General features: G+C 38.7%; 1 protein-coding gene across 2 annotated transcripts; it reads right to left on the bottom strand.

Annotated features, from left to right (window-relative positions):
- Positions 1–650: 650 nt before the first annotated feature.
- LOC124153560 lies at positions 651–7,751 on the bottom strand. Of its 2 annotated transcripts, XM_046526809.1 has the most exons (4): positions 7,282–7,751; positions 6,290–6,413; positions 4,495–4,677; positions 651–1,165 (listed from the first exon to the last, which is right to left on the bottom strand). In XM_046526809.1, the coding sequence occupies exons 1-4, from the start codon at positions 7,679–7,681 to the stop codon at positions 1,156–1,158; spliced, it is 717 nt and encodes a 238-aa protein (XP_046382765.1). In that variant the 5' UTR covers positions 7,682–7,751; the 3' UTR covers positions 651–1,155. The 2 variants fall into 2 exon arrangements, with proteins under 2 accessions (XP_046382765.1, XP_046382755.1); XM_046526799.1 differs by lacking the exon at positions 651–1,165 and having other exon boundaries at positions 4,332–4,677.
- Positions 7,752–12,646: the final 4,895 nt, after the last annotated feature.

Here is a 12,646-nt window from a genome sequence, read left to right as displayed (position 1 = left end):
TAGCTCCACGACACAAGGCTGTGTGACTGGTGATCCAATATCAATTACGATTGCCTGCTGATCTTTCATAAGCCAGACCATTCCAGAATCTGTGACTTCAATCAGAACATTCCGCTGAGAGTACTTTAAGTTCATATTCCAAGCATACTGTGTACCAGTAGTTTTTCCTTGATTGTCAGATTTTTATTCCTCTTGTTCTCCATATTTGATACGGCCACTTTCACCACATACGAACAATATCGTTAACATTTGATCACTTGTAAAGTAAAGGTAAAAATTGAAAGAGGATATGGCTCGATTGCTCAATTCTTGAGACAAGACTAGTTATCTACTCTTAGGTTAAAATGACTACTTTTGACATTAATACCGTATATGTCTGAACATAGTCCCCCCTTTTTTTCCAAAAATGCCCATGGAAAAGTAAAAATTTAGGGGGGACAACATTCAAACGCATTTTCTTAACTTTTCCCGAAACTGAAGTCTCAAAATTAGGGGGTGGACTACATTCAGAGGGGGACTATATTCATAGAAATACGGTAATAATAATTATATAATAATAATTTTATTATTAATATTATTATTATTATAACTACATCTTTTTGTTTTATAGTCCATGATTTTTTTCATAACCATTCACATCATCAGTCATTCTCAATAATTTTGTTCATCAAATTGGCGTTCAATTTTAGGGTTTAAATCAGGATTAAACTATATTTTCTAACAATCTGATTTCTTTTCTTCACAGCTCAAAACTCATAACTCGGAATTAATCTCACAAGGCAGACCTCCAAGTACAGCGCCAACTCTGTCTAGCAGCTAGAAGATGAACCAAACCAAAAACCACCAGTGGGTCTCGCCACAGCCATAGAACCAGGAAAGGGAGATTTAGCTTTTTGATTCTAAATTTTTTCACTTTTGTTGACAAAGTGAACTTGCTGGCTGTCCTCTCAAAAGGTACATTTGCATGGCAACAGGAGTACAGTATGAGTAGTAAGTATTGCATTGCATCTTACACTGTGGTCGCTGGCTGGCTGCTGTACAGGAGAGACTACGGTGGTTGAGGTGATGGTGCTGGGCAGGTTGCAGTCACCTGGGAATACGGGCACGGTCACTGGCGTTCCAGACTCCAAGATCAGTCCCCTCTTGCAGAAGGGCTCAAATGAGACTGAAGTAACAAATCAACTGCATCGTATGAAGGTCAAATGCAAATCAATACAGAGCATATGTATGTACGTTGTAGTAATCAGGATCCAAGAAGGGATGCAAACAGTATCACCATTATATCAGGAATGGATATTCCTGCAGAGGGAATTAAAAATGAAGAAGAGAACACTGTAACCCAGTTTTACCCTTGGCAAAATCGAAGTTGACATCAAAAATGACGTCAACAAAATCTAAGGGAAGGCTTTAGGTGTCAATATTTACATAAAAAGAATTCCTGTGTTGCGATTTGTTGGTGACATAGCCAGACATCATATGAAAATCAACAATAATAAATATATATTATTATTTTGCAATAAAAAAGAGGAGACGAGGACAAATATTAAATTAAGGAAACACAAGCTGGAAGAGTTGAAAGAGCATTACTACCCACGAAGGCAGAGTTTTTTACAATACAGTAGACTCTCGATTATCCGGCTTCGGTTTATCCGGGTTGCGGATTATCCGTGCATGATTTTTTCTCTTGTTCAATTTTTCAGCGATTTTTGCAAAAAAAATAAAATCGGACGCAAAATCATCGGAATTACTGCATTAATGCTAGGATACACCGGGCTTATTATTTCCGATTAAAATCCCCTTCGTAAAATGGAAGCGATCGCGCGCTTGCTGCATTTACGGGAGCACCGTGATCCTGTTTACCAAACCTCGCAGTGCGCGACCGCGCTCCGAAAAAAAAAGATCGCGAACTGGCGAAGAAAGCTCTCATTGAGTCCGGGAAGCACTTTAAAATAACAGAATAACTGCATAAATAATAATATATTGTACGTTATAGGTAAATTATGAGCATTGCAAGACATTTAAGAGAAAGTTGGGGTTATCCGTGTTTTTCGGTTATTCGTGCCGTCTCTCCCCATCATTAGCCCGGATAATCGGGAGTGTACTGTAGTTGATAAAGTTACCATTTTCAGCCTTTTTTCCATTTTTTGTAGTCATGCATCAGAGAGGTTTTGTAAACAAGCCTGAGGTTTAGAATCATTGTACCAAAAACATGAGGTAGGATCAAATCAATACTTACCCAAAAATTTCCATACGGTACTGCAATTTGACTGTCAACATATCAACTACAGGCGGTCCTCGACTTTCGTACACTCGACTTTCGTACAATTCGCACTTTCGTACATTCAAAATTGACACCTTTTACTCGACTTTCGTACGCTAAATTCGGACTTTCGGACGCTGGTCCGTAATTTTTTTTAAATTACCGCCATGTTTATTGCGCATCCCAACATTCAATTGTTTCAAATTGCAGTATCGGCAGTATATGCGAACAATATGAACGTATATAATGAAGGAAATTGTTGGTAATTGACTCTGATTTAGGTGATTTATTTGGGAGAGAGACTGCCTGCTATAGGCTCCTTTATCAAGAGAAGAGGAAAGCCTTCATTGAAGATATTTTTCAAAAGAAGTTGACTAGACATCATCGAATAGCTTTCAATAAAACTAGTAAGACCTTCTTTTTAATTGTGTTTTTTCGTTTGAGTGCTGTTTAATTCATGTAAACCTTCAGCAACGATATTGCACGAAATATCACCCGAATTCCGTTTGTATTTTGTCTTTTTTGAATAACATGCGGAATATACGCGATCACGAATGTCACCTGCCAAATGTCGAATTTTGGTGTAAAAATTAGACGGTATCCAGAGTGCGGGTTCAACGAATACATTTTTTTAATGCTACTTGATATGTCCTTTTATTTATAGTGGACGTAATTAGTGGAATGTCAACTTAAACGCCAAGAGGAAGTTTCACTCGATAGCCAACGGAGTTCTTGTTTTTTAAACTTATATTTGCATTTTCTGCGTATTTTCGAAATAAATTAGATGATTTGAGGAGTTTTATTAATATATTATTTAAATTAAGTCAATTGAAATGAATTCCGTGAAAAAAAAAGGTTTTAGTACGTAAATTCCGCTCTTTTGGAACGTAACCCCTAATTAGTATGGAAGTCAATGGTTCGACTTTCGTACAATTCGACTTTCGTACAAGTTTTCGGGAACGCATTGTGTACGAAAGTCGGGGACCGCCTGTATTGGGGACGACTACTGAAGTACATATGCAGTTTTAGATTCTCCCCAATTCCCATAAAATGTCATTGAGTGAATGTCAAGGGTTCACCTTGATTTCCCAAATTATTTTGACATAATTATGAGTTAGTTTCAGAATTTTTTAACGAGCCTGATTTCCTCAGAGAAAAATTGATTTTTCTGGTAAGCATCCTAACCCTACCTCGCAGAACAGGGATTCTCTCTGCAATGTGTAATGATTCTTCTGAATGCTGTAATTCCGCCACCATCTCATAATACTATGCTTAAGCTCCTCCAAACCTTTTGGTTCAATGCCAATTTCTCCACTTTGATTTTGTGGACAACAGAACCACAAAAGATATTTTAAGACTGTGTGGCTGGAATGTGGCACAAAGGTGACAACCCTCTCTGTAGATTCCAGCCAAGCTGGCACTGCAACTTCCTGAGAATTCCAGTCAACCATTTGCTCCTTCTCATGACCTTCATCTATTCTTGATGAAAATTCACAAATATGTATCCCATATAAAAATTTTGCATTAAAAGAAATTAGGTTTTGCTAACGAACCAATTATTTCAGCCGGATCTTGAATATTTTCTTTTTTTTTCTACATAGTTGGATTTTTAAACTGGCAACTACACCCCTACTACTTATCAGTTGCCATGGTGTAGTAATTAGCGTACAGAGCTAGGGATGCATAGGTCATACGTTCGGTTCGGTTTTTTTATCTTTCCACTGCAAGGATAAAGCACTTGTATTATGCTTTATATCTTCACCAGCCGATTGCTTGCAGTTGTTATTTTTTTCTATTTATGGGAAAATCTGTTATCAGTTGTTAAGCTCTTATAAAAACTCGCTGAATCATACAGGTAGGCTTTAAATTCATGCTGGGATGAGCAGCATAGCATGTGTAGTACGTTGTTCAGCCGCCCTTGGCACTCCAACAGAAGCGGCTTGCGTAGTCTTAGGATATTTGATGGCATATCTTACCTATTCTTCCCTAAATCTTACCCTTGCCTTATATAAGCCCCTTAGCTTACGATAAGCTGCTTATCAATTTTTTCCGTAAGAAAACCATTAGAAATGGATAACTCTCTTACTTTGCGCTATCTGGGTAATAATGTCTGATAGGCAGCACAAGACTTGGGTTCTTGAGCATCGCTTGACAAATATGAATTTCAAATTTATACATAGAACCTAATAATAGAAGGATGAAGAGGAACAAGGTAAGCAAAACAAAGAGCACACCTTTTGCCGAAGCTGTCTCCGAGGCTGATTTTATCGATGCTCCACTTGGCCAAGCCACTTGAGATCCAGCCGCTGTAAGCTGTGTACAGCAGCTCCACCTTGACAGGCCCATCCTCCATCACCGGATGCGGAACAACAATCCTTGCCAGCACGCCACCTGCTTGCAGCTCCTCATCGTCCTTCCTGCCTAAGGGAGAAAGACGACAGTAGTTTTACAAGGCAAAAAAAAAACTATAACATACATGATATGGTACTGGCTCAGTCAAGTTGTACGATACATACATAGAAAGTTTATTTTTGTCAGATTATTACAATATTCTACTCATATCTATTTTAATGAAGTAATTGATGCAATGTATCATAAAAAATTAAAATTATCCCCTCTCAAACTACCATAAAGGTGGGTGACTTTGGAGAGTACACTGAATTGGGAAAATTTAGTAGAGTTACGTTATTAATGCAGGGAACCGCCTGAAGTAATTTAACAAATGAATGTGTGGTGGCATTATTAGTACATCGTGCACCAGCTTCCCTCCTTGAATTCCTCTAAGAACCCTCTCCTTAAGCAAACAATGTGATGAACAGCCAGTGAAGCTGTATTGAATACAAACGCATGCTTTCTGTAAGTGCATGCTAGGGTGAAGAATTTAAGTGGACTAGCAGTTGACCCCATAATGGTATCTCAGTCATTCCTTCAACATTGCTAAATTTGTCACACTGTTCACCTGCTGTAACAATACAGTGCTTAGCTTACTCTTTTTATTTATTTTAATCCCAAACCATTGAATACAGCTCGTAATGGCCAAAATATTCCACTGTCTATATGCACGAGTGTATTTTTGGCCACTCTTGTGGGCCCAAGCAAAGAAGGGTGTTCCGCTCTATAAGCCCAAAACAAAATCATGGTGGATCTAATTTTCCTGGTAGTGCAACTGGCAAAGCATCCAATGCAAAATAAGATGACTCTGAGTTCGAGTCCCAGACGTGCTGCATTTTTACACTTTGATTTTTGCATTTTTTTATTTACCACACCACTGCTTTACTCGTCCTTTTTCTATTATATATTATTGACCCTTTCTTCCCCCATCCATAAATTTATATAAATCAATTTTACCCCTCATGCCATTGTGTGAATGAATGATTGTATGAGCCATATAAGATTATTTCACCAGGACAAGGCAATTTTGTGAATGTATTATTAAATGTACATAATTTCACAAATCAACATCATTGATAAATGAATTATTGTTTTAAGAAAAGTCTTAGATTATATATACCACCACATCAAATACCATGCTCCTTTAAAAATAGGGTGAAGAAAGACAAGCAGTTAAAACCCTCAAGGCATCTTTCAAATATGTATGAGCAAAACTTAAAATGCACATATTGCACCAAAAGTTTATTTTGCAAGAGGGCCTTAAGGGAGGTGTATCTAGTTGGAGGTGAATGTACACCCATTCAGACCCTGTGGCTCAACCATTTGTTGAAGAGAGGGAAATAACCCATGCAAACCCCTAATTTTAATTAAGAAACTGTTTAATTCAATTTGAACTCAGATTGAGAAAAGATATTGGCACCAGTAAGGACGTAGCATGTAATTTGGTTTAACAAAGAAATTTTTTTACGTGGGGATGTCCTGCAATTACTCAAAATATTGGTCTCATTCATGAGAAGCCACATAACTTTCTGGAGACTCAAACATAAGCAAAATATAATCAGTTGAACCTACTTAAAAATTGGATTCAGTTCATGGTTAGCTTCTAAAAGTGGGAGCAACGCAGGACAAGCAGCTAACCGAGTCATAACAAATGTCTCGTTGGCATTTGGCGAGTTGCCCAGCAGAGTGACTTGGATTTTGCCGTAGCTGACAACGGGCAAGGGGCTGGGGGAACTCTCCGCTCGTAACAGCAACTGATGAGCTGGAAGCAGATAACAGAGATGATTAAGACAGGGTCCAATCCACTCATTTACGCTGTGATTTTGGTTGGCTTAACCCCTCCGGCGGCCGAATGACAGGCGGCTTCAAAGACAGTTATCCTCAAAACCTTGACAAAGTGGATTCCTATGTCATGGCTATTACAAAATCTGAATTATAAATTCCCTGAATTTCGCAGCTTTGCCACCCTTATCCCTGGCCTTTTGAAAACAGTAATATTTGTAAAACACCAACATTAGCATAGCAACAACATCCTCCTGTGTGGATAATTATATTTAAACTCCATCAGGTGTGATGTCTGACATAAGAGAAATCTTTGCAAATCTGTGTGCGTGAGTGCCTCAGATATCCAAGTTTCTCCATGAGTTAATCCACAAGGTAAGTGCATATTTGTCTCTACTTGTGTCCATTTTCTTTTTCTTCTCTTTTTCATAGCATTCATTTTCCATAACCATTAGATTGCATTGCCCACCAAAGGGTACAGCCTTGGGGAATCATTTCACTCAAATGATAAATGACATTATTTGCAAAAAAAATATTATAAAATGTCAGCAGTCAAAAATCGCAACAATTTACTGGAAGATATGTTAGCAGGGTAGCATGATCATAGAACTGATTTATGCAACTGAATACACATAACAGTAACTGTGAGCAATATCCAAATTCTAACCAAACGCTAAAAAAGAACAACTTAAGCATGAACATTATAATTATTTGCCGATATTTGACACTGCACGTTATGCACACCAAGCCAGATTGGGATAAAAAGGTTCACAGTGTTTCAACACCATGTTCATGAGTAAAGCCTGTTGTACAAAGTGTGTTGTTGTTTTATGATTGCAATCGTATACCGCAGAACGGTTCCTCGTCCTGAGTGATGAGGTAGAGGGAGTCACGTCCACTGGAGCGGTCAGCGTAGTATCCCATGTTGCCACACGGCATCTGTGAAGAGCACGGAAAGCAATGGCCTGCTATGAACTTGTCGTAAGATTCGCATGGGACGGCTGCGAAGTGGCAACGTGGAGACACAGAGTCTGTGAAGAACTTGTATGCCTGCGATGGTTGCACAAGGATCTGCCATGGGCTTCCCGGGATGCTGTAGGCCAACAGACACAAAAATATAAAGCCATAAACAACATTCAAATACCTGTACATTCTCAGATCACCAATTGGAAGGTTATTATTCAATAACATTCGCCTCATGAATGAGAAAGATTGGCATATATATTGGAATACCTTCTGATTTCCCATTCCACTACAACCTCACAAACACATCACCCAAGTAGCAAAAGAATATTGAAAAATGATTTTAAAATTATTTCAAATGATTTTAAAATCAAAATATCATAAGATGGCTAAATTCATGACTTTTTCAATATTTTCAAAAAATTTAAAAATAGGTAATGTACTAGGTGAAATATGATTTAATACTTTCCCAGCGAATAATGTGGGTAAACTTTTCTCGGGATTCCCACCGGGTTAATGTTTTAATATCGGCCAACGTTTCAAGTACCGTCTCGGCACTCATCTTCAGGGCTGAATATTGATTCATTTTTTTATTGATTTATAAATCAATATTCAGCCCTGAAGATGAGTGCCGAGATGGTACTTGAAACGTTGGCCGATATTAAAACATTAACCCGGTGGGAATCCCGAGAATAGTTTATCCACAATGTACTAGGTGTTACTCTTTTTGAGTCTTGTACTATTTGATCTCATTTTGTTGATAGTATATATATGGATATGTAGGAAGTAATGGCTTATTTTTTGCATAGTATGTCCCTTTTTTAATTTCAGAGAAAAATAATTATGTGAACATTATTTTAAAACAATTTCAAAATTATTTTACACACATTAAAATAATTTGATAATTATTTTCTAATCATTTTAACATAATTTTGAAATCATTTTCAACGTAATTTTTAAATCATTTTAGCATTATTTTGAAATATTAGGTAATTATTTTGAAATCTTTTTAAAACACTCATGTAATTTTCATTGGTAAGTATAATCTTAGTCATACCAATGTGACAAAATAAACCAGAATAAAAATTATCATTCCTTTGAGATGAATGTAAGATAACTACAAGTAGCTATACATAAAACTAGTAATACAGATGAATTTGGAGACTTCTTAATTCTACCAAAAATGAACCCCTTTTTTCAAAAATGAGTTTGAATGTCGCGGTTTTAAGGACTTCTTGAAATCCACAAAATGATATTTTTTGGCAGTTTTCTAGAGATTTCTAGAAAATTAAAATAATGAATTTACGGGGAAAAAATCCCAAGAAGAAGGCGTACCATTGAAAAATGAACATTGAATGATCTCAGAATGCAATGAAGCAACGCCTGAAAACACTCAATATGTGCTTTTTTGCATATTAAAAAGGGATAAGGCCTGAATTTATGACACATAGGATTGGAAATGTCTCATAATCCCAACATCCGACTTGTATGTTTTCAATATGTCAGGGTATTGGTGGATATTCAATGAAAGCACAAAGGTTAGGATATTCTGCACTTCTCCAAATGTTTGTACTACTTCATTCAAAATATTCATGCATGATAAACTATGTACCATGTAGGTAGAATAATTATAAGGTGGGAAAATGTTTTTACTGTTACTGGCACAGTTCACAACTACAAATGTGTTAACTTATATCTTTTTTTTTCTTTTCTTGACCTTATCTATATTATATACAACCCGATGTGTGACAGATAGCTCACTGACTGATTCACTGACTGATTCACGTATACAAATTCCCGACCACTTCCGGACGTGCTGGGAAGACGAAATTTTTACAGGTCGTGGAGAAAAAATATTCATCGGGGGGAAAAGTCCGAAAACTCGAAAAAGTCGATCGGTTTTCGAGATATATCGATCCGAATTAACATTGGAGCCTTACGGGACTAAAACTTTTTCCATTCTTCGCCTACTTGCAAACGTCACGGGAACATGAAATTTCACTGACGGAAACTAGATTTTTGGCCGATTTTTTGATGTGAAACATTTTGCCATATTTTGATTTAAAGTATTTTTTATAATTTTTTAAAATTTCCAATGCTTTTCTTATGGGCCTATCTTTGGATTTTTTTAACCAACTTTAAATCGTTGTAGGAATAATTCCTTAACGTATGAGATACTAGATTTTTCGGTTGATTTTTTAGTGTCGTTTTCTTTGCAATATTTTGATTTAAAGTATTTTTTTTAACTTTTTCAAATTTTCAATGCTTTTCTTATGGGCCGAATTTCGGAATTTTTTTCACCAATTTGCAATAATCGTAGGACAAATTCACTTAAATGCAAGATACTAGATTTTTTATTCAATTTTTCGGCTATCTTCATGTATCCAAAGGACGAAAGAATTTCGAGTTATTAACGATTATGTATTTCCATTGAAATTGCGACTCCTACAACGTTTGGTAACTTACAACACATCCGCCGTGAAGTTTGCATTCCCTCAACACACGATTTTAAATTTTTCCGAATTTTTTTTTACCACTTCGCGACGTGGTACGGACACCAAATTCAGGTGATTGACGTCTTTCTCGTGCCCCTACGCGCCGCTACCAGGAGAACGCAAAATATTTAATTTTAACGGGTGACACCGTCGAAAAAGCATGCTTACACTACAGCTACAGAGCCGAAATTTTTATCCAAGGTAAACGATGCCGCGTTATACAGAACAAGCACTTTAGGTCCCCCGAAAACCCCCTGTGACCCCCCCAAAAAAATAAAAATTACTTAATAAGTCGTATATTTCGTGTACCATTCATCCCAGTTGTATCGTTTTTATTGATTCCGAATGGGAATTGTGTCGGCTATATTTACGCGTCATGTTCAATTATCCTGCCCCAATTACACACCCGCAATAAAACTTCAAATTTTAAAATGTACATTTCTTAACAAAATAGTAGAGTAATAAAAGGGGTTCCAGGACAAGGACACCTAAAACCGATTTTTTTTAACCACTTCCCCATAAGGTACGGCTACGAAATTCACGTTAGTTATGCCTTATTACAGCGCCTATGCACCGCTATGTGGAGAACACAGAACTGGTTATCTAAATGTGAGTAATAGGGGAAAATTCATTGTTCCCCTACAGTTAGATCGCTGGAATTTTTACTGTAGGTAGACAAAGACCTTTTATGCAAGAAAACCCCTCGATATTTTACGTGGCTTCCAAGAAGACCAGGGAAAAAATTATTATTTTTCTGTGAATAGCATGTTCTTCGGTGTTTTCGCATATTTTAGCAGTAATTCCCTTCTCCTATGACTCATCGCTAAGGAATTTATTTGGATGATTGCGACCGTTGTCAGTATACTCATAAAAACCCCTGGAAACCCCCCGGACCCCCTTCAAAACATCGTCATAAGCTAAAATGCCACAATCACGGATAGCATGCGTCTACATTCAGCCACATTATCCCCCGGCAGCCTTAGTAAACGATCGGGGAAAGCTGGTAGTACGCATTGCTCTGTGAGGAGTGAAAACCCTGGCGGCGAAGCTGCCCCCGCCCCAGGAACGACGGAGACATTCCAAGGAGTCAGAGGCGCGGAAAACATCCGAGAACCCTCGGGCGGCAAATCCGCTCCAACACGTGGAGCAGCCGAATGGGTGTCTTACGAGGGGGGAGGGCGCCGATAACTCTTGGGCGGCGAAGCCGCCCAAAGACGAGGAACGGCGAATGCGTTCCGAGGAGTCGACGGTTCGGGGGGACACAGTAAACCTTGGGCGGCGAAGCCGCCCCATCACGCGGAAGGGCGATGCCGTTCCCAGGAGTCGACGCCTCGGGGGGACACGGGTAAACCTTGGGCGGCGAAGGCGCCCCATCACCAGGAAGCTTACGGGGGGAGGGCGCCGATAACCCTTGGGCGGCGAAGCCGCCCACAAACGAGGAACGGCGAAGCCGTTCCGAGGAGTCGACGGCTCGGGGGGACACAGTAAACCTTGGGCGGCGAAGCCGCCCTATCACGTGGAAGGGCGACGCCGTTCCCAGGAGTCGACGCCTCGGGGGAACACGGGTAAACCCTGGGCGGCGAACCCACCCCATTACGAGGAAGCTTACGAGGGAGGGCGCCGATAACCCTTGGGCGGCGAAGCCGCCCTCACGCGAGGAACGGCGCAGCCGTTCCGAGGAGGCGATGGCAAATAAGAAATATTAAATAGTTTTTTAATGCAATTTTGTTTCTTTTTATTTAATCAGTAGTCACTAGTTAAAGCATTAATCATTCGAATGAAGGAATCTATTTGGTGTATATTCTTGCAACAATATGCAAGAAATTGTATTAATATCCGGAAGGGGACGTCCTATGGATTTCGGATTTTGGGACATTAGCTATCGGATTTGGGACATGAAGACTCCTTCCATCTTGATAAGGTTGTCTATCATGTGCAGGAATCTTTTTGATGTATATTCTTGCAACAATATGCAAAAAATTGTATTAATATCCGGAAGCGGACGTCCTATGGATATCGGATTTTGGGACTTATGGATATCCGACGGATGTCCGACGGATATCGCCGGATTTCCTTCGGATATCCGTGGCCCATCCGCAACGTCCGCCTTGGATATCCGACGGACATCCGTCGGATGTCCATGTGTTGTTAGGGTTATATCATATTAAAATAACAATTAATCATTTGAAAAGGAGACTGAGTTAGTTTCAATAGGTACGTATTTTTATAAGTTAGATTATGAAAGTTAATTAGTTGTAAGCCTAAAGCAATTACTGTAAAATGAAAAAAGTTAGTTTTAATTTCACATGCAGGTCAAAATGGCAATAAATTAATAAAAATAAACTTACCATTGCATTTCGAAGTTTAATCACTCTTATGTAGTGGGTTATAATAAAAACATGAAATAATGTAATAATCTTAGCACAGATTGAAATTCATTTCACCGTCTCTGAACCTGACTGACAAACGCAATTGCACAATAAAAATTACTGCATTATTATTCCTTTTTCATAATATTATTTTTTGTCTAGCACGGAGTTAACAATACAGTAATAGTTGAAATTGTGTTTTCAAAACTATCGCATATTTTATTTTTTTTTCACGAACGCGGGGCCCCCCAAAGCGCGGGGCCCGGGGCGCTCGCCCCGGTCGCCTCGCCCTTAGGCCGGCCCTGGGTAATGGTATTCCCTGGTGGTCCTGCCTTTGATTCTTTTTTTAAAATAATCGGCATCTTTCGGAGCCGTTCTTTCACCTT

Source organism: Ischnura elegans, chromosome 1, assembly GCF_921293095.1.
Source record: "Ischnura elegans chromosome 1, ioIscEleg1.1, whole genome shotgun sequence".
NCBI lineage: Eukaryota > Metazoa > Arthropoda > Insecta > Odonata > Coenagrionidae > Ischnura > Ischnura elegans.
Note: the sequence above shows the minus strand (reverse complement) of the source record. Positions and strands in the feature narration are given on the sequence as shown.